The sequence below is a fragment of the Panthera pardus genome, unplaced genomic scaffold, assembly GCF_024362965.1.
Source record: "Panthera pardus isolate Hobbes unplaced genomic scaffold, ASM2436296v1 HiC_scaffold_25, whole genome shotgun sequence".
NCBI lineage: Eukaryota > Metazoa > Chordata > Mammalia > Carnivora > Felidae > Panthera > Panthera pardus.
The window spans coordinates 61094615-61113823 of NW_026526821.1; the positions used below are offsets into that span (position 1 = coordinate 61094615).

Below are 19209 nucleotides of genomic sequence, written 5' to 3' on the forward strand. Positions count from 1 at the left end.
TATTTTTCAACACTTTAATGATGTTGTTCCACCACCTTTTAGATTCTATAGTTTCTGATGAGAGGTCAGTGATTTCTAATTATTGTTCCCTTTTATATAATTTGTCATTTTTTTTCTGGAGGCTTTCAAGATTTTCTCTTTTAGTTTGTTTTTCAACACTGTAACTATGATTTTCTTATTATTTATTTTATCTGGGGTTCACTGAACTTCTTGAATCTATAAATTTATGTCTTTCAAGAAATTTGGGATATTTTTCAGCCAATGCTTCTCCCAATATTTTTTTTCCATTCTCTCTCTCCTCTCATTTTAAAATACCAGTTACAAAGTATATTCAATTTTGGGGTATGGCCCCACAATTCCCTGAAATTCTGTTCATTAAAAAATTCTTTTATCTCTTTTTTAGATTAGATACTTTCTATTGATCTATCTCAGATCTACTGACTCTTCTGTTGATAACCCCATTCGTTTTTTTTTTTTAAACTTAAGATATAATTTTTAGTTCTAGAATTTCCTTTTTTTTAATCATTTCTCTGCTGGGATTTCCTGTCTTTTCATTTGTTATAAGCGTCTTTTGCTTACCTGAATGGACATAGTTGTAATAGCTACTTTAAATTCCTTGTCTGATAATCCAACATGTGGGTCATATCAGGTTTATTGCCTTTTCTCTTGAAACTGGATCACATTTTCATGGTTATATGTTGAATAACTTAAAAGTTGTATCCCAGAGTTCATGAATATTAGATTGCAAACATTCTGGACTCTGTAACATCACTCAGAACCCTTGATATTTTTATTTAAGCAGATTTTAGCTTTCTTGAGCTTAAATGGAAATCTCTGCCTCTTGGATGGCAGATCAAATTTCTGTGCAATTTTAGCCTTGGATGGTGATCTTGTAACCTGCCTGTACATATGTGGTTAAGGAGTCAGTGAGAGATTTGGGCAAAGTTTATATACACAAAATTTGTGGCTCCCTGTTTCTGGCTTTCTCCTTGTTTGGATGCTCTCTGCACTTTCCAGAACTTATCTCCAAACTTGGTTTTCTGGTTTTTCAACCCAGAAAGACTATGTGTTTTCATTTAGAGAGTAAGCCTCCACATGTGGCACTGACCATTTCCTGCCCCAGCCTGCTCTCCAGCTAAAATACATAATGCTAGGAAATTCACCACATCAGAATCTGCTTAAGTCACTCTCCAGAGTTTCTGGGTAGTTATTACTTGTATTTTGTCCAGAGTTTATAGTTATCTGTCATAGGGTACTGTGTTAACAGTTTACTCAAACATATTGCAGTGGAATTCTTCTCACCTTTAATTTGCAAGATAGTTCATTGAATATATAATTGTTACAAGTTTTTTTCTTTCTGCACTTTACCATTCCTATATCTTCTAGTCTCCATTGTTTTAGTTGAGAAGTCATTTCATGTTGTGTCATTGTTCCCCTGAGTGTAACATATTGTCCTTCTCTGGTTGCTTTCAAGGTTTTTTCATTATCATCATCTTTTGGCAATTTGGCTATGATGTGCCTTGGAATAGTTTTATTTGTATTTATCATGTTTAGGATTACTTAGGCTTGTTAGATCTACTAATGTTTTCCACAACATTTTGGAAGTCTCCAATTTTTAAAATTTTTTTCTCTACTTCTTCTAGGACTCCAATTTTATGTATTTTGAAACACTTCAAATCATTCGACAGGTCTCTAAGGTTTTGTTTGCTTTTTTCCAATCCTTTCTGCTTTTCTTTGGATTGGGTAATTTTTATTAACCTATATTCAAGTTCAAAGATTCCCCACTCTGCTGTTCACAGTCCATTTAGTATATGTTTTGTTCTACTTTTCAGCTCTAGAATTTTCCTTTTGCATTTTTAATACCTTCATTTTTCTATTGAGATTTTCTATTAATTTCTTCATATTTACTATATTTTCCTTTAATTCTTTAAATATATTTATAATAGCTGCTTTAAAGTCAGCTAAATACAACATCTGGACTCAATAAAAATTTCTAATGATGGTCTTTGATCCATCAAAATGGAACACATTTTCCTGTTTCTTTGTATGTCTACTCAGGTTTTTTTGGTTCAAAACTGGATACTTTAGGGAATATATTCTTGTTATGCTGGATTCTATTGCGTTCTTCAAGGCTTTAAAATTAAAAAAAAATTTTGGCTTGCTTGCTTTTTTTTTTCTATTCTAATAAATTATCATGCCTGTACTCAAACTGCAAACTGTTCTTTCCTGTAGTATGAAGCAGTTCAAATCTCGATTCTGTTCTATGGATTCTCACTGCTGCCTTTTACCCTGCTACCTTCAGTGTTTCCCCTATGGCCAATAATTTAGTGGTCAGCCAAAGATTTGGGCAGATTTTGGAGCATACTCTTTCAGCAATTTAGTTGCTTAAATTTTCAACTGCTCTGCCAGTCTGAGGCTCTTTCCCCTGACACTTTAATCCCTTAAGAGTAGATTACTGCTGCCTAAACTGTATGTGGTTTGGAAATGTATTTCAGTTCAAAAGTAACAAGTACACAGACTTTGCTCCACATAGCTCTATCTCGCAAAAGTATATTCCTCTCTACTTTCCATTAAAAAAAAAAAAAGCAAAACAAAACAGGGTTTCCTGGGTCTGCCCTTACACATGCATAATTTAGTGATCAGCCAGGAATTAGAACAGAGTTTTTGCTCAAGATTTCATGGCTCATTCTTACTGCGCTTTCTTGATGCCAGGATTTCTTCTTTAAAATTTCCACTTCAGCTTTGAACTCATCTCTGGCACCTTGAGCCAGTCAGGCTACATTTTTCTGTTGTCTTGGCCATGAAAGTTGGGGAGTGTCCTTAGGCTAGAGTGTCACAACCTCACAGTTCTTAACTTTTCCATTCATAGTTTTTGGAGAATAAACTCCTCATATTCTGCCTGCTTTTGAACACTTTATTGTACCTTTAAATACTTGATTTTTAAAAAATTTTATCCAGTTCTTAAAATTGTTATTTGTGAAATGATTTGCATTACCACTTCACATTGTCATATTACCAGAAGTTCTCTAAATGTAGTTTTAATCTCCGTTTTTCTTATCATTAGTGAAGTTATACATCTTTTCACATTTTAAGGTCTATTCTTTAATCTTTGTGAATAGTTCATATCTTTTGCCTATTTTTTATGCCAGGTTTTTTGGTCATTTCTTTTACCTGAATTTTTAAAAGTTCTCTATACTTTAGTACATCAACTCTTTGTGTGGTATACTGTACAAACAATGTCTCCCAGTGTATCATTTGTCTTTTGACTTTGCTTATGATCCTCTTTGGTAATGCATGTTTGAAAATCAACTTTTATGTAGCTGAGCAATCTTTTATTGCATCTGGATTTTGAATCATAGTCAAAAAACCTTTCTCTGCAACCATGTTATAGAGGAATTCAATCATGTTTTCTTCTAATACTTGAATGTTTTCATTTTTTACATTTAGGACTTGGATCTATTTGGAGTTTATTCTTATATGTAGTATGAAACATGGATCTATTTTATTATTTTCCAATGGCCATTAGCCATCTCAGCATCAGTTACTAAAAAGTTCCAGTGATTTGAGATGCTATCATCAGAATACACTAAATTTCCACATATATTTGTCTGTTTTTGGATTCTACTCTATTCCATTAGTCTTCTTTTCTTGTGCTAGCACCACACAGGCATAACGATGTTACAGTGTTTTATGTATTAGCATGAGTCCTTCCCCTTGTGGTTTTTCTTCTTTAGTATTTTCTAGCCTCTCTCACATGTTTATTTTTCCATATGAAGTTTACTGTCAACTTTTTAAACCCCATGAAATATTTGCAGTTATTTTTATTGGGATTGTGTTACTTTAATAAATGAACTCACAGAAAACTAACATCTTGATGACATTAAGCCATCCATTCTAAAACCAACAGAGGTTTACATCTACTTTTTTGTCTTTCAGGAATGTTTTAAAGTTTTTCTCATTGTTTTTGCACATTTATTGTTAAGTTTATTTTAGGTATGGCTGATCCTTATTATTTATGGATTCTATTTGTGAATTTACCTACTCACTAAAATTTATTTGTAATTCTAAAATCAATAGTCAATACATTTTGTAGAAATACATATGCTCAGAGTGGCAAAAAATGAGTCACCTGACTGCCTTGTTTCAGCTCTCCTGCTCTAAAAAAGTGTCCTCTCAATAGTAAATTTAGTGTCACATTTTCTACATTTTTGTGTTGTTAGTGATCTCGCTGTTTAAAACTGTCCCCAAGTGTAATGTTGAAGTACTATCTAGTATTCCTAAGTGCAAGAAGAAAATATGTATTATACAATCTTCATTCAGGCATGAGTAATAGTGCTGTTGGCTGTGAGTTCTATGTTTATAGATATATATTAAGTAAGGTATCTTTAAACAGAGAGACAAAAGAAGGTTATATATTTATAAGTGAAAATGATGTGATCAGAGGCTTGCAGGAACTTAACCTTGTATTTCTCTATGGGCAACGATTTAGTATTTGCTAAATTCAGTGTTACAGATGACTTTACAGGACATAAACACCACATATAATGAGAATCAGCTATATTTTTATAAATATTTTTTTACATTTATTTATTTTTGAGAGAGTGAGAGCAAGGAGGGGCAGAGAGAGAAGGAGACATGGATTCTGAAGCAGGCTCCAGGCTCCGTGCAAGCATTCAGCACAGAGCCCGATGTGGGGCTCAAACCCACGAATCATGAGATCATGACCTGAGCTGAAGTTGGGACACTTAACTGACTGAGCCACCCAGGCGCCCCAAGAATCAGCTATATTTTATTTTATTTCTTGCAACTGTATATGAGATTTTTCTCTATCAATATATCTTCTAACCGATCATTGTGCATACAAAGGCTACTGATTTCTGTATGTCAAATTTCTATTTTGCACCTCACTAAGCTCTTACATTATTTAAATCATTGTTATCATTGATTCTCTCTGGTTTTTCAGGTATGCTCTTTTATCATGTGCAAATATAATTTTACTTCTTTTTCAATTCTATTCCCTTAATTTCTCTTGTCTAAATGTGTTGCCTACAACATTTCCCCCCTTTTAGGACTGTTTCTCATCTATGTGGAACTACTCTGAATTGGTAGTAGGCTAACTCATTGATCCATAGACTCCTGGAGTTGAAAAGGAACTCAGAGGTAATGTCTGTCACTTGATGCATGGATCTGTTTTACATCACTTAAGTGGTCATCCAGTCTCTTGAACATCTGTTCCATTTCTTCTAGTAAGAGCAGATCTCTTTCAGAGAGTCAAACTGTACCCATTCCATATAGTTCTTGTATTGCTGTCAATCACTCCATCCTGGCCCCACCCCTACTTATGATCCAAGCCAATTATATGGGGTGGCCATAAAATCTGGATACATAACTGTTATTATTTTTTGACAGACTGAACCCCATTTATTACTTCTGGCTGGCATATGCAAAAGGCATAGATTTATTCAGTGAAAATCAAACACACAATCACCTGAGGCAATGAATACAGATGTATGTGCATTGTATGGGGATGAAATGCATTAGTGTACTATTGAAATTACTACACACAGCCAACTATCTTTAAAAGAGATTTAAATAATAAAATATAAAATCTTTTATATATACCAACATAGTAACCGTTTCTGGTAGTCTTCAACATCTGTGCAATTTCTGAGTTAGTTTCAACTTATTATGGGTCTTATTTCCTTGTTTCTTTGTATGCCTGGTAATTTTTGATTGAATGCCAGACACTGTAAATTTTACTTTATTGGGTGGTCTTTTTTTAATCCCTACAAATATTCTTGAGCTTTGTGTTGAGACATAGGTTATTTGGAAACAATTTTATTCCTCTAGGGTTTGCTTTTAAGCCTTATTATATGGGACCATAGAAGTGTTTAGTCTAAGGCCAATTTTGTTCCACTATTGAAGCAAACATTTTCTGAGTACTCTATCTGATGCTCCTTGAATAAAGATATCTGTTTTCTACACTGACTGGATGAAACAGGAGGTATTCCCAGCCTTATGTGAGCTGTAAGGATTGTTCCCTCTGACCTTTCTGGAAAGTTCTTTCTCCAACCTTGAGTAGTTTCCTCACAGCCATGCACTAGTAAGTACAGAGTTGAAGACTCAAAGGAGCTTATGTACATATATCCAGAGTTGTTTCTGTGAGTAGCTGTCTCTTCTCCAGCCCTCTATCCTGTAGACTCCAGCTGCCTTGGTCTTTCCAGAATCCTAGTTTCATTCAAAGAAGGTACCGGGCTCTGCCTGGGTTCCTGATCCTTTTGTTGTAGCCTGGAAACTGACTCCAGGAAATAAGCAGCACACTCATGGGGCTTACCTCACTTGTTTCTCAGAGATCCTGTACTTCATTGCCTATGTCCAATGTTTTGGAAACTGTGGTTACATACATTTTATCTGGTGTTTTAATTGTTTCAGGCAGGGGCTAGGGAATGAAATCAGGTTCCTGTTATTCCACACTGGCTGGAAGTAGAAATACACTGTCTTTATTACAATTTCCCCCAGCACACTGAATTGGACATTATCTATAAAGTACAACACACTGTATCTATCATTTAATGTCATTGAGAATATCATGCATTGTAATGTAATATCAACAAAGTTTTCTTATGTATATTTGTCTTGTAGTTCATTCCTTGTACATGCCTTTAAACCAGACAACAGTGATTGGTCCAAAAATAAAGTAGAGATGCAGAAAGGTAAGATAGAGAAGGTAAGTACCTTCCAAATGCTGATAGAATCTCTCTGGAGCCTGGCATACTGTCAGCACTCAATTGCTTGTTGAATAATTGAATGAATGCATACAGCCTAAGATGAATACTTGCATGTATGCAGGCATGAATGAATATGACTTGATGAATGGTTTCTTTCCTACCCCACTAGTTCTCCACTGGTCAAACCAAAACTGGATGATTATTCCAGAGCCTATGAGAAACCTCTGGGTTCTGTGGGGAGTCATATTGCTTCCCCACACACTGTCTCCTGTCTTGTTCTGGATCATTTCCTCACTCCTCAATTCCTTCCTCACTACATTACTACTTTACCCTGATGCTGAGCTGATGTTCCTTTTTCTTTCATATTTTTGGAAGGAGATTCCTCCTTTAATTTCTTTGCCATGACCGTGGTGACACCCTAGCTTTCAGGAATATGAACACAATTTTTAATTAGGTTGCAAATTAAAAAAAAATTTTTTTTTAACATTTATTCATTTTTGAAAGACAGAGAGAGACAGAGTGCGAATGGGGAAGGGGCAGAGAGAGAGGGAGACACAGAATTCGCAGCAGGCTCCAGGCTCCAAGCTGTCAGCATGGAGCCTGATGCGGGGCTCAAATTCACAGACTGCAAGATCATGACCCCAGCCGAAGTCAGCCACCCAACCGACCGAGCCACCCAGGCGCCCTGATTGCAAATTTTTAGAGTATTAGTGGTGATACTCTAAAATCCATCTTTTCCTAGCATCCAATATTTGTCTTATTAATAATCTGTACCCTGGGGTGCCTGGGTGACTCAGCTGGTTGAGCGACTGACTTAGGCTAAGGTCATGGTCTCGCAGATCATGAGTTCGAGCCCCACATCGGGCTCTGTGCTGATATCTCAGAGCCTGGAGCCCGCTTCAGATTCTGTGTCTCCCTCTCTCTTTGCCCCTCCCCTGCTCACACTCTCTCTTTCAAAAATAAATAACCATTAAAAAAATAATCATCTGTACCCTATTATTATGGGACTATTGCTGACTAGAAAAAGAATTTGGGGAGCTATTTCATTTTTGAAATTAGTGAAGCTAATTTCACTAAGGAATTAATGAAAAGAAGTGAATACTTTCATGTCATTGCTAAAATGTGTTCAAAGAAAACAGTAATAAACAAACAATACAATAGTTTTGAAATGTTTCCAATGTAAGAGTTTTTATTGTGGTTCCGCACTCAACTAGAGGTACCTACAACAGACTACAGACAAAAACAATTAGAGAGGGCTCAATAAAAATTGCCAGAAATTAATAATTTTGTTTTGCAGATCTCAGACACATTACTAGATCTTAATTTCAGTCTTAACATTAAGTGATAAAATCCCTAATTTAAATGAGATAATTAATTTAAAACAAGACTGCAGGCTTGGATTATAAGTACATTGCCTTCCAAAAAAAAATAGCTGAAAATCCTATAATAGTAATCTGTCAGGTTAAACTTCTGGGCATGATGAATTTACCAAAAGACTGAGTATAATGTGGTGAGGACAGAGAAAATAATACGATAAAGAATGGTTAGGAAAAGCCAGAAAACATCGCAAACAGATGGGAGATCTAGGTGGGAGATAACAGGGAAGTGTACCTGTTTTACAAACAGGGTAGGAATGGGTAGGATGAAAGGCAGTCTTACCTCAGCAGAGAGGCTAGTTCCACAGTGTTGACTGGCTGAGGTCTAGGCAGCCCTGGAGGAATGCTGGCTCTCTTAAACATAGTTGCCACTAGACTGCTTTAAGGTTTCTCAGCAGTGGTCCTCAGCCCTTTGCTGCTGTGGGTGGCTCTAGGAGGAAAGGCAGGGCTGCTTGAGGTGGAGGTATGGCAGCGATGGTGTGGCTGGCTGACTCCCAGATCCTGGGCCGAGGACCTTCTCTGGGGAAGTGGATGTCAGCATTATTTAAGGGTGTTAGAGTTTTTGCCACTCTGGGACCTAAACTGGCCTGGAAACTGGGGAGTGACCTCATGTGCACTATTCTTGAGAGAGGTTTCAGGGTGTTCCGGAGATAGGCGATGTCGTCCCCCGCCTACCTTGGGCTTGGGGTGTTTCTTGGGGTAGGACTCTTGGGACCTGATGCCATGAGAAGAGTCATCAGATTCTGAGGACACCGTTTCCTGGAGAGGCAACCTCTTGGAAGGTTTCTTTTTCTTCTTTCTAGGGTTCTCCGGTCTTAGCTCTTGTAAATCCCTAGTGTCAGTTTCTTTGAGTGGCCATATTAAGAAAGTAGAATTCTTTGTCTTCACATCCTCCCTAGAGAGAGAGAGAGAGAGAGAGAGAGAGGGAACGAGAATATGCAGGATTACCCTGGTCTTGTTGGCTGCTGTGTCTACAGAGATGTCCAAGCCAGCCCTGCAGTGTTTCTCAGCTCTTGGTCCCTTGGCCTTCTTCCCATGGAATGGAGTTGCAGAGGTCCTGTGGCCCTGATAGTTTGGGCTGCATTTTATTCCATGAGGTTCATTTCCACAGGTCTTTGTGGGAGCCTCACATGGCATGAAGAATCTAATGTCATTTGGACCTTGTCCTGACCAAGTCAGTGAATGAAGCAACAATTCCTGCCCAAGACGTCCCTTGGCATGCCTCAGAATTGACCTCTGTCCACCCCAGGATTATAAGCTTGGCCACATCATAGTTCAGTTTATTCCTGACATACTGAACTGGAGCTTGTACAGTAGAAACATTCTTCTACACCCTCAGTTTTCCCTAATTACTGTATGGTGTACCATCAGAAAAATGTCTCCCAAATTCAAAAACAATATACTTTTTAATTTAACTGACATTGGATTTGACTATGAAGTCATAAAGCTAGTCTTACCATTTAGAAAATATAGTGCACATGATCAACTAATATTTGACAAGGGAGCCAAGAATACTCAATGGGGAAAGACAGTATTTTCAATAAATGGTGTTGAGAAAACTGGGAATCCACATGCTCCTATCCTATAACACTCACAAAAATGAACCTGAAATGGAAATAATAAGAACTCAAACCATAAAACTCCTAGAAGATAACATGGGGGAAAAAACTCTTTTACATTGGTTCTGGCAGTGATTTTTTTTAGATATAACACCAAAAATACAAGCAACAAAAGCAAAAATAAGTGGCACTACATCAAACTGAAAAACGTCTGCACAGCAAAAGAACCAAACAATCAAACAAAGAGGCAACCTAAGAAATGAGAGACACTATTTGCAAACCATACACCGGATAATGGATTAATGTCCAAAATATATAAGGAACTCATACAACCTAATATTGAAAAGACTAATAATCCTGCACAATAAATTCTTACTAATTACTTAAAAAAAAAAACCCAAACAAATAATCCAGTCAAATAATGGGCAGAAGACTTGAACAGTTTTTCCAAAAAAGACATACAAATAGCCAAAAGGTACATGAAAATGTGCTCAGTAACACTAATCACAAGAGAAATCAAAATCAAAACTACAATGAGATATTACCTCACACCTGTTAGGATGGCTATTATCAAAAAGACAAGAGATAACAAATGTTGCTGAGGCTGTAGAGAAAAGTGAGCCCTTCTATGCTGTTAATGGGAGTGTAAACTAGTACAGTCACTATGGAAAACAGTATGGAAGCTCCTCAAAAAATTAAAAATGGAACTACAATATGATCTATCAATCCCACTTCTGGATATATTTCCAAAGGCAACTAAATCACTGCCTCAAAGAAATATCTGTAGTCCCATGTTCCACTGCAGCATTATATACAATAGCCCAAATATGGAAACAACATAAGTGTCCATTGGTGGATGAATGGATCAAGAAAATGTTATATGTATTATATATATATATTTCATATACAATGGAATATCATTTAGCTATTAAAAAAAGAAGGAAACCCTGCCATTTGTGACAAGGATAGACTTTGAGGGTGTTATATTAAGTGAAATAAGTCAGAGAAAGACAAATACTGTGTGATCTCACTTATATGTGACATAGAAACAGAGTAAAATGGTGGCTGGCTGCCAGGGACTGGGGGGGTGAGGGTAGAGGAAATGGGAAGAACATGAAAAATATTTTTTTATCTTATAAAAAAATATAAGAAAATATATTGGTCAGTTTATTTATCCAGCAATGTTGTATTTCAAAGAAGGTATCTTGGGAACATCATGACTTCATTCCAGCCATGTCCTCATGGCACACCATCTGGGGGACTTGCCTTTTTCAGGGCCTTCAGGGTAAGTTAAAAACACCAGTTTCCTGGTGTTAAACCTTATTTTGTTCCCATAAGAAGTATCTACCACCTTGATCACCCAGCTTTCACTCTGAATAACTTTTGATCACTGCTATTTCAGATCCTCTTGGAAATTACCAAGGAAAAATTAAGAGTGGGAAAATATTTTTAGTTATTTCTAAAAAGAAAATTGCATCAATCAAGTCCCTCTTCAAAAGATCAAGATTCACTACATGTGATACTTTTCAAGGATTGGCTCAAAGACTCAGGAGATAATTCCCAAGAGAGATTTAAAAATGGCCTTTATACCTATTAGGATAGCTGTTGCCAAGAAAAGAAAAAGCAAAGCCAAAAAATAACAGATGTTGGCAAGGATATGGAGAATCTAGAACCTTGTACACTGTTGGTGGGAATATAAAAATGGTAAAGCTGCCATATAAATTGTATGTCAATTTCTCAAAATATTAAAAATAGAATTACCATATGATCCAGCAACTCCACTTCTGTGTATGTATAGACAAGAAGGAAAGCAGGGACTCAAACACCCATGTTCACTGCAGCATTACTCACAATAGCCAAAAGGTGGAAACAACCCAAGTGTCCACCAACAGATGAATGGATAAACAAACTGTGGTATATAATACAATACAATCTTATTTAGTCTTAAAAAGGGAGGAGATTCTGACACAGACTATAACACGGATGAACCTTGAATACATTATGCTAAATGAAATGTCAGTCACAAAGGAATGGGGAATTAGTGGTCAATGGGTACAGAGTTGCGGTTTGGGATGATGGAAAAATTTGGGGACTGGCTGACCGTGATGGCTGCACAGCAATGTGAATGTACTTAATGTCACTGAACTGTATGCTTAAAAATGGTTAAAATGATACATTTTATGATATGTGTATTTACCACAATAAAAAAAAAAATGGCCCAAGCAACAGCAGTAAAATGGGAGAAAGCCTTCTCAGGAGGCCACAAACAAAATTATCTTGAAATATGAGCCCAGCACCTATGTAGATGTGTAAGTTCTGTGAGCTGGGTTCTCAGACTCATCTTGAAATCACAAGGCTGTGACACCACCCCTCCTCTGTGAAATCTAAAATCTTACCTACATTACCATCAACTATTCCTCACATTGCTGCTTCCCTCTGGAATGGACAAAATTGATACGTTCTATTTACTCTTTAGAAATGGTCTCTAAAGGGGCGCCTGGGTGGCTCAGTCGGTTGAGCGTCCGACTTCGGCTCAGGTCACGATCTCGCGGTTCGTGAGTTCGAGTCCCGCGTGGGGCTCTGGGCTGATGGCTCAGAGCCTGGAGCCTGCTTCCGATTCTGTGTCTCCCTCTCTCTCTGCCCCTCCCCCGTTCATGCTCTGTCTCTCTCTGTCCCCAAAATAAATAAACGTTGAAAAAAAAAAAATTAAAAAAAAAAAAAAAAAAAGAAATGGTCTCTAAAATTTTCCCATGTACATCTCCCAAGTATCAGGATCGGTTGTAGTCCAGTCCACCTCCTAAAAGCTCTCAGAAAGAAGAGCAACAAGGAAGGAGAGAGAGAAAGTAGAGAATAAGGCACCCAAAGAGAAAGGTGGAAGAGAGGCTGACCGACCTACCTACCGGAACTATACCAGGAAGATGATCATGCAAAGAAACCAGTAAGAAGGGCAGGAAAGACCGAGAAGCAACACATGTCTAGTCTTCAGTGGGAGACTGGTCATATAAGTCACACACCACCTGGATAATTAAATTCCAGGGAGGCAATAACAAAACAAAACATGTCCCCATCATGCCAAAAGCAAGTAATATATTGTTAAGTGGGGAAAAAGTCACAAACAACGTATGTGACTAGAAACCTTTCCATCAAATGGTTAACTGTTGCCTCAGGGAAAAGAATTCCAGTAAGATTGTCACTTCTTCCACATTAAAAATTTTTTTATAGCTGTCATAAATGGTGAGGGGAAACACAAATTTTTATTTTAAGGAAAAATAATCAACACAGCAGAGAGAATACTCTAGAAGGATATGTGCCAAAATACAAATGGTGATTACTTTTGAAATGTGGAACTATTTTTATATTCTTTTTGCTTTTTTTCATATTCTTTTTGCTTTTAATTTCTAAATTAAAATTATATTAACAATGCATACTTTGGAATAAGAATAAAAATATGCAAGCTGTCATGATCAGAATAAAAAGCAGACCAGAATTTTGATCAAGGAAAGCCTTCATGTCATGTAAGCAGCTACCCCATTTTACTGATGTCAACTAAGTTCAAAATATTCCACAGGAAATGTCCCTTTGCAGGAGGGGGTGCAGGGTAGGTGTGAATCTGATATGAGAGTTCTTATCTGCGCCCCCCTGCCCAGCCCTCCCCATGCCCCTCCACTCTGATTGGCTCAAACCCACTCTGAGGAAGGGGGAAGGTGGCCATGCTCCAGACTGCTAGCCAGTGGACATTTTGCATCAGCATACCTGGAAAGGCGCTGCTAAATGGCTTTCTTTTGCCTCATCTCCTACCAAAACCGAGATTCAGTGTCCTATTCAGTGTCCTATTAATTACTTTAGGCTCTAGGTTTGATTAAATAATGTGACAAACAGGTAAAATTTACGTATGTGTGTGTCAGGGGGTGGGGGTAAGGTGAGGGAAGCCAGGCATGGTGACTTCCACTGGCTCTTCAGAAGCAGTGGTTCCACTTTGGGGAGGAAAGTGCTGAGCACCCACTCCACACCCTCTTTGGGTCAAAACCCACCTCATTCGCCTGATTAATGCCAGCTTGCCAGTTTTCCCTGTCTCACTGGTTTCCTGAGGCCTCGTTTCTATTCTGCTCTAAGTGTCTGTCAGAAACCCAATCTTAGAATGGGAGGACCTATGGGGTAGGCACCGAATAGATGTCTGGTGAGGACCACGAGACCCCTGAATTTTAACAATGGAAGGAGCAGAAAATGGAGAGACTGATAAGGCTGCTGCCATCCCAATTGTTACCACTGGCCCTCAGGGTTAGAAATCGCTATGATTCTCTATGCTCTCTTATATTAGGGCACCGCAGAATGCTTTCTGAAAATAGGCAATGGCATTTGTCCCTCCAGATAATATGGGACACTCACAAGCAGGGTTTGTTCTTGAACTGCTTTTTTATTAAGGGCTTTGCTCCAGCCTAGGAAATGGGGGTCCTAATCTGACCAGAAGAGACGAGGGAGCTAATGACATACTGAGGCTTAATGATTTTAGATGCACAGCTCCTTCTAAGGGAAAAATAGTCAGCAGTGATGAGGCAAGATTATAGGAAGTGATTCATCTCATGTAATGTCAGAGCCAGCACTGAATCTTGAGGTTTCAATCAAAGACTTAATATCACTGCTGTCAGGAAGACAATGTGAGGCCACACTACATAGAGGAAAGGGAGGAATGTTAACCAGCACAGAATTATTATTTCCTTTGGGACAAATTCTTAAATGGTTTGATGGAAAATGATTAAACTGTTCAAAGAAAGACAATGAACACTAATACTCAGGAATCAGGAGCTGACCACAGACCTGGACAGCACACATCTGAACTCTAGGAGAGTAGTCTCCTCTCCCATAGACTCGTACACAGCCATGCACCCAAGACCACACAACTACAATCACACATCAAGAAAAGAACAGTCCTTGCCTTCAGGATCTCGCTGCCCAGCAATTTCCTTCGGATGTCCAGTGATTTTTTTGAAATAGAGAAAATGATTAGTTCTCTCTGGTTTTCCTGATCACATTAAATTTTTTTTTGTTTATTTTTGAGAGAGAAAGAGACAGAAAGACAGAGTGTGAGCAGGGGAGGGGCAGAGAGAGAGGGATACAGAATCCTAAGCAGGGTCCAGGCCGGGGCTCGAACTCACAAACCATGAGATCATGACCCAAGCTGAAGTCAGACACTTAACTAACTGAGCCACCCAGGTGCCCATTCCTGTTCACATTTAGAATGTTGCTAATTTTTTCAAGAAATCCAATTCCCTCAAAGTGAATCTCCTTAAGGAGGAACCTCAGAGGTAATGTGTCCAAACTCTGCTCTGTCAAGAATGGAGAGTGGATCCCAGCTATGCCTGGGAGGCATATTCAGCCAGTTACATGACACCAGGTATGCAATCCAGCTCAAGCCTGCTGGGGCACCTTGCCTGGAGGAACATACAGTCCCCAGCCTGTACTCAACCACCTCACAGCAGGAAGTTGAATAAGGCTTGGTAGAGTCACTTCCTTTCACTGGAGAAAACCAGAAGCCAGAGCACCAAACCCACCAGGCATGCTTCCCCTGTAGCACCCGAGGCTGCGGCCTTCTGACAGGAACAGGATCCCAGGAGAGAAGTCCTGCCTGGCAAGGAGGGAGGACACCAAGAAAGGGGAAATTCCTCCTGGTCTGCTTGCATCTTGGAATTAGGAGAAACTACATGTGTATTCTCTAAATGGAGAAAGTTATAGCCAGGTTAGGGACGATTTTAACCCAGAATAGACATCTCTATGCCATGAAATGTAGAAAAAACCTCAGGGACATTACTGAAGGTGGGCAAAGCAAGAGCAATCATTTCCCTCCAACAGACACACTCTCAGAAGGCACGGCTCTCTCTCAGCTGTGCTGTCAGAAAATGCATTCAACCATATAGCAAAGAAAAGAGAAAAACCAAACCAGTGCAAGCCACCCGTGATTTCACATTGCAAATATGGAGACACTAAACACTCTCTTCTTTAAGAACTAATTGTTTGGAATTTAGCAATATGGGGAACATATTGGATGATGGAGGACAAAAGTCCTCAAGAATCATTTTGGTGTCAAATTTTGAGCTGAAACTTAAACTCTGCATCAGTTTTGGCCATATTCAATCAGTTTTGAACCCTTCACCCTCCAAAGACTTCCCTCTTTCACTGTCTGTCACCCTCAGTTAGGAACCAGAAGAGGGGCCTGGGGGAAATACTCTGTCACCCACAACTGGAGGTCTCAAAAAAGAAGAAAAAGAGGAGGTACAGAAGATGGAGAGCTGAATGTCTGGCATCCTGGTCCACCCAGCTGCCTGGGGCTATGTACCCCTTGTCTGACCAACCCCAAATGGACGGTTAGGGTGGATTCAATATTTTAAAGTTAAATTTAGTCAAGTGCTGTTCTGTTGGAGTTGCAAGCTATAGCACATTTCTTTAATCAGCCCATGAAGAAAGCACTGGGATTTTTTTTTTTAATGGTCTCATTTCGTATAATGATGTGAAGGCTTACTAAAGATAAATTGAAGGGAGGCAGTACACTATAGAGTAAGTGAGGATGTGCTCCTGATGAGAAAGGACCTGCCAGAAGGAAATCCCAGAGGAGACAAAATAAGACCTGCGCCTTCAGTCTGTGTGCTCACACCTGCTGGCCCCGATTGTACAAACAGAGAGAGATTAAACTCTGAACCTAGTGTGTTGGACATGACCTCTGCTTAAGAAAGTTAAATGTAGTCTCTTGCTAGTGGGGAGGCAGAGGAAAAAAACAGTGGAAGTTACCATGGGGAGACTAGAGAGTCAATGAATGCTTCTGCTGTGTAAAGAAAGCCCTAGAAATCTGGGTAGGTAATTAGCAGCTAAGAGCTTTAAATAAGGCCTGGAGCAGGACTAAGATAGAGAACAATTAAAGGCTTTTCTCAACATAGAAAGAATTGAATTTTAATTCTAAAATAGGATTGATAATGTTGAATTTAGTGAAAATGGTCAATACCTAGACATATCTATTCATATTCCTTTAAAATGTACTGTAATTTGGATATGATTTTGAGTAGGATTTTGAGATTAATAAAACATGTGTTATAATTATAAATGAAACATTATACTCACCTGGAAGAGAATGAAAGATTGTAGTGTATATTTTCAATAATAATACCTAAGGAAAGATGCTCTGTGAAACCATGCACCTCTCAAGGAACAATGCTGGGCATCCACTAATATTTGTTCACTGGGTCATTCTTCATTGGGCATATCCTATGAGCTGGACCTTGGCAACTATGATCTAGAAGTGGATAGAACCTGACATCTGCTTTCAAGGACTCATGCATAATGGGAGTGAGAAATTAAGAAAGTACATGGCCAACACAAGGGAAAATTTCTGTAATGAAACCGCTACATGATGCAGTGAGATCACCTCACTGCATAGAAGGGCTAGAGTCTCGGAACATGACATAGTGATGGTGATGCTTGAGTTCAATGTTAGAGTGCCCTAGTGGCCAAGAGCAAAGAATAACATTCCAGGGGGAGGGAATGCTTAGCTTATGCAAAGCACAGATCCCTGAAAAAGCATGGTGTGGGGGGAAAGCTACAAGTAGTTTCGCATGGTTAGTGTGCAGAGGGCTTGTGAGAAGTTGGTTGTGGGGTGGCTAGGGAGAAGTGAGGCTAGGGAGGCAGGCCTGAATCAGATCCACAAGAGGCTAAGCTAGAATAATAAGATGGGCTAGATGGGTGATGGGTAGAAAGGAGGGCACTTGTGATGAGCACTGGCTGTTGTATGTAAGCGATGAATCACTGAATTCTACTCCTGAAACCAATATTGCACTGTAAGTTAACTAACTAAAATTAAAACAAAAGAAAACAAAAAGCAGAAGGGGCCTAGGAGGGGGACTCTGAAGGGTTTTTTAAGTAGGAGAGGGGCAGGAGCAGATTTCCACACAAGGAAGATTCCTCTGCTCAGCCTTTCTAGAAGCGGGCTGGGACTGTAGCAGGAGAAGGCCAAAGGCAGGGGCCTCAGGAAATGAGACACCTGACCTAAGGCAGTCCAGATCCAGTAGAGCTGAGCAGTATTTGCAAGTTAGATCAATACAACTTGGAGACCAATGGGGAGTAGTGGGTGAAGGGCAAGAAGAAGCCAAGGATGACTACCAGATGCTGCTTGGACAACTCCATGAACTGGTGGGTGGAAGAGAGAACTAAGTCAGGGAAGGCGGAGATGAGAGTGGGTCTGTGGAGAGTTTTAGATGTGCTGAATTTGAGATTCTGTACCCTCAGGTGAATGGCTGGAAGTAACAGGATTCCCGCCAGGGCCTGACCACCTGCTTTACCCCAAGCATGCAACAGACCATCTCCAATCCTCACCTGTGAGCAAACAAGTTCCTAGATGAGAAGCAACCTGCCCAAGGACACAAAATAAGTGAGGATGGGGCTGGGACAGGCACTCAGGTTTTAGTTTCCAAGGCCCTTCCCACTATAGTTATTAGCCATGTCTGCACATTACAACCAGCAGGGGAGCTTTTAGAAAAGCCCATCCCGGATCCCACTCTCAGACACTACCATCCTGATGTCAGAGGATAGGAATGTTGTGGGGTGGAGAGGGAGATACAAGGTCCTTAGTGTAAATGGAGTCGTGAAAGCAAGGGATGTGGGTGAAATGAGGCAGGGAGGAAATGCAGAGGGAGGAGGAGCCATGACAGGCCTCAAGAGATGGAGGGGTGGTTGACAGTGGTAAATAGACTGAAACAGCCCACACACTCAGTGTGAGCATGTGAGAGGTCTTGAGTGGCCGCTGTGGGAATAGCTTCACACAGGGATAAGGGAGGGAGCCAATACCCAAGGCTAAGGAAGGAGAAGAGGAGGCAAGAGAGAGGAGACATCAGCCCATGAGACTGCCACGTAGAGAGCAGCTGTGAAGGGAGGGAGCATGCCAGGTCACATGGCAGAACTAAGGTAGCTCTATGGATTTAGGACCGGGTGTGTGAATGCATGCACGTTAGGGGAGGCAAAGTTGGGTTTTTGCTGAGGTGAAGGAATCAGGAGAGGAGCTAGGGAGATAGGAGAGAATCCAGGATAACTGATGGAGCAAGGACTGGGTAGTGGGGAAGGCCTCTGGAGTCTGGTGGGCAGGTCAGCCTTGGACAAGAGAAGGGATTTTGACATCAGGGAGAAAGAAGTTTCCACAAGCCTAGAGGTGGAGGAAAAGGAGTGGAGGAGAGACACCTGATGGTTTCTGCTTATGAAGTACAAGGTGATGCCATCAGGAGAATGAAGGTTGGCACCCATGACAACCCACAAACTCCAAGTGAAGTTGGAGGGTGTTTTCATGATCCCTTTCCCTAACCCTTGCTCCTTCCCTCACCCTTCATCTCCAAAGTCATGGCTCCGACTCCAACTGTGATGCCCCTCATCGGCCCCAAGGACTTGGGTTTTTGCCTGCTTTCTAGGCCTGCATTTCTTCTTACTGACTTTAACCTATCTTTCCAGCTTTTAACAATACTATTTCCTCAGACGAAAATGGATTCACCCCACTGTAGCCCCTGGAAACTGCCACTT

General features: G+C 39.7%; 2 protein-coding genes across 6 annotated transcripts in view; both read right to left on the reverse strand.

Annotated features, from left to right (window-relative positions):
* The window catches only part of CNGA3 (cyclic nucleotide gated channel subunit alpha 3), a 73804-nt gene extending 65313 nt beyond the window's left edge, over positions 1-8491 (reverse strand). Inside the window, exon 1 of the mRNA XM_053890618.1 lies at positions 8388-8491. The gene's annotated coding sequence lies outside the window, so the exon portion shown is untranslated. The remainder of the gene's footprint in view (positions 1-8387) is intronic.
* VWA3B (von Willebrand factor A domain containing 3B) overlaps positions 7898-19209 on the reverse strand; it is a 204133-nt gene continuing 192821 nt past the window's right edge. For 2 of the 5 annotated variants that reach the window (XR_008417819.1, XR_008417818.1), the window contains exons 27-29: positions 8780-8999; positions 8388-8623; positions 7898-7958 (exon numbers count right to left, since the gene is read on the reverse strand). Coding sequence is in view for 2 of the 5 variants with exons in the window: in XM_053890613.1 (XP_053746588.1) it covers positions 8486-8623; positions 8780-8999 (358 nt within the window). In the remaining 3 variants the exon portion in view is untranslated. Of the gene's footprint in view, positions 8624-8779; positions 9000-19209 lie in introns of those variants that run through there. The other 3 variants (XM_053890614.1, XM_053890613.1, XR_008417821.1) reach the window with 3 other exon arrangements.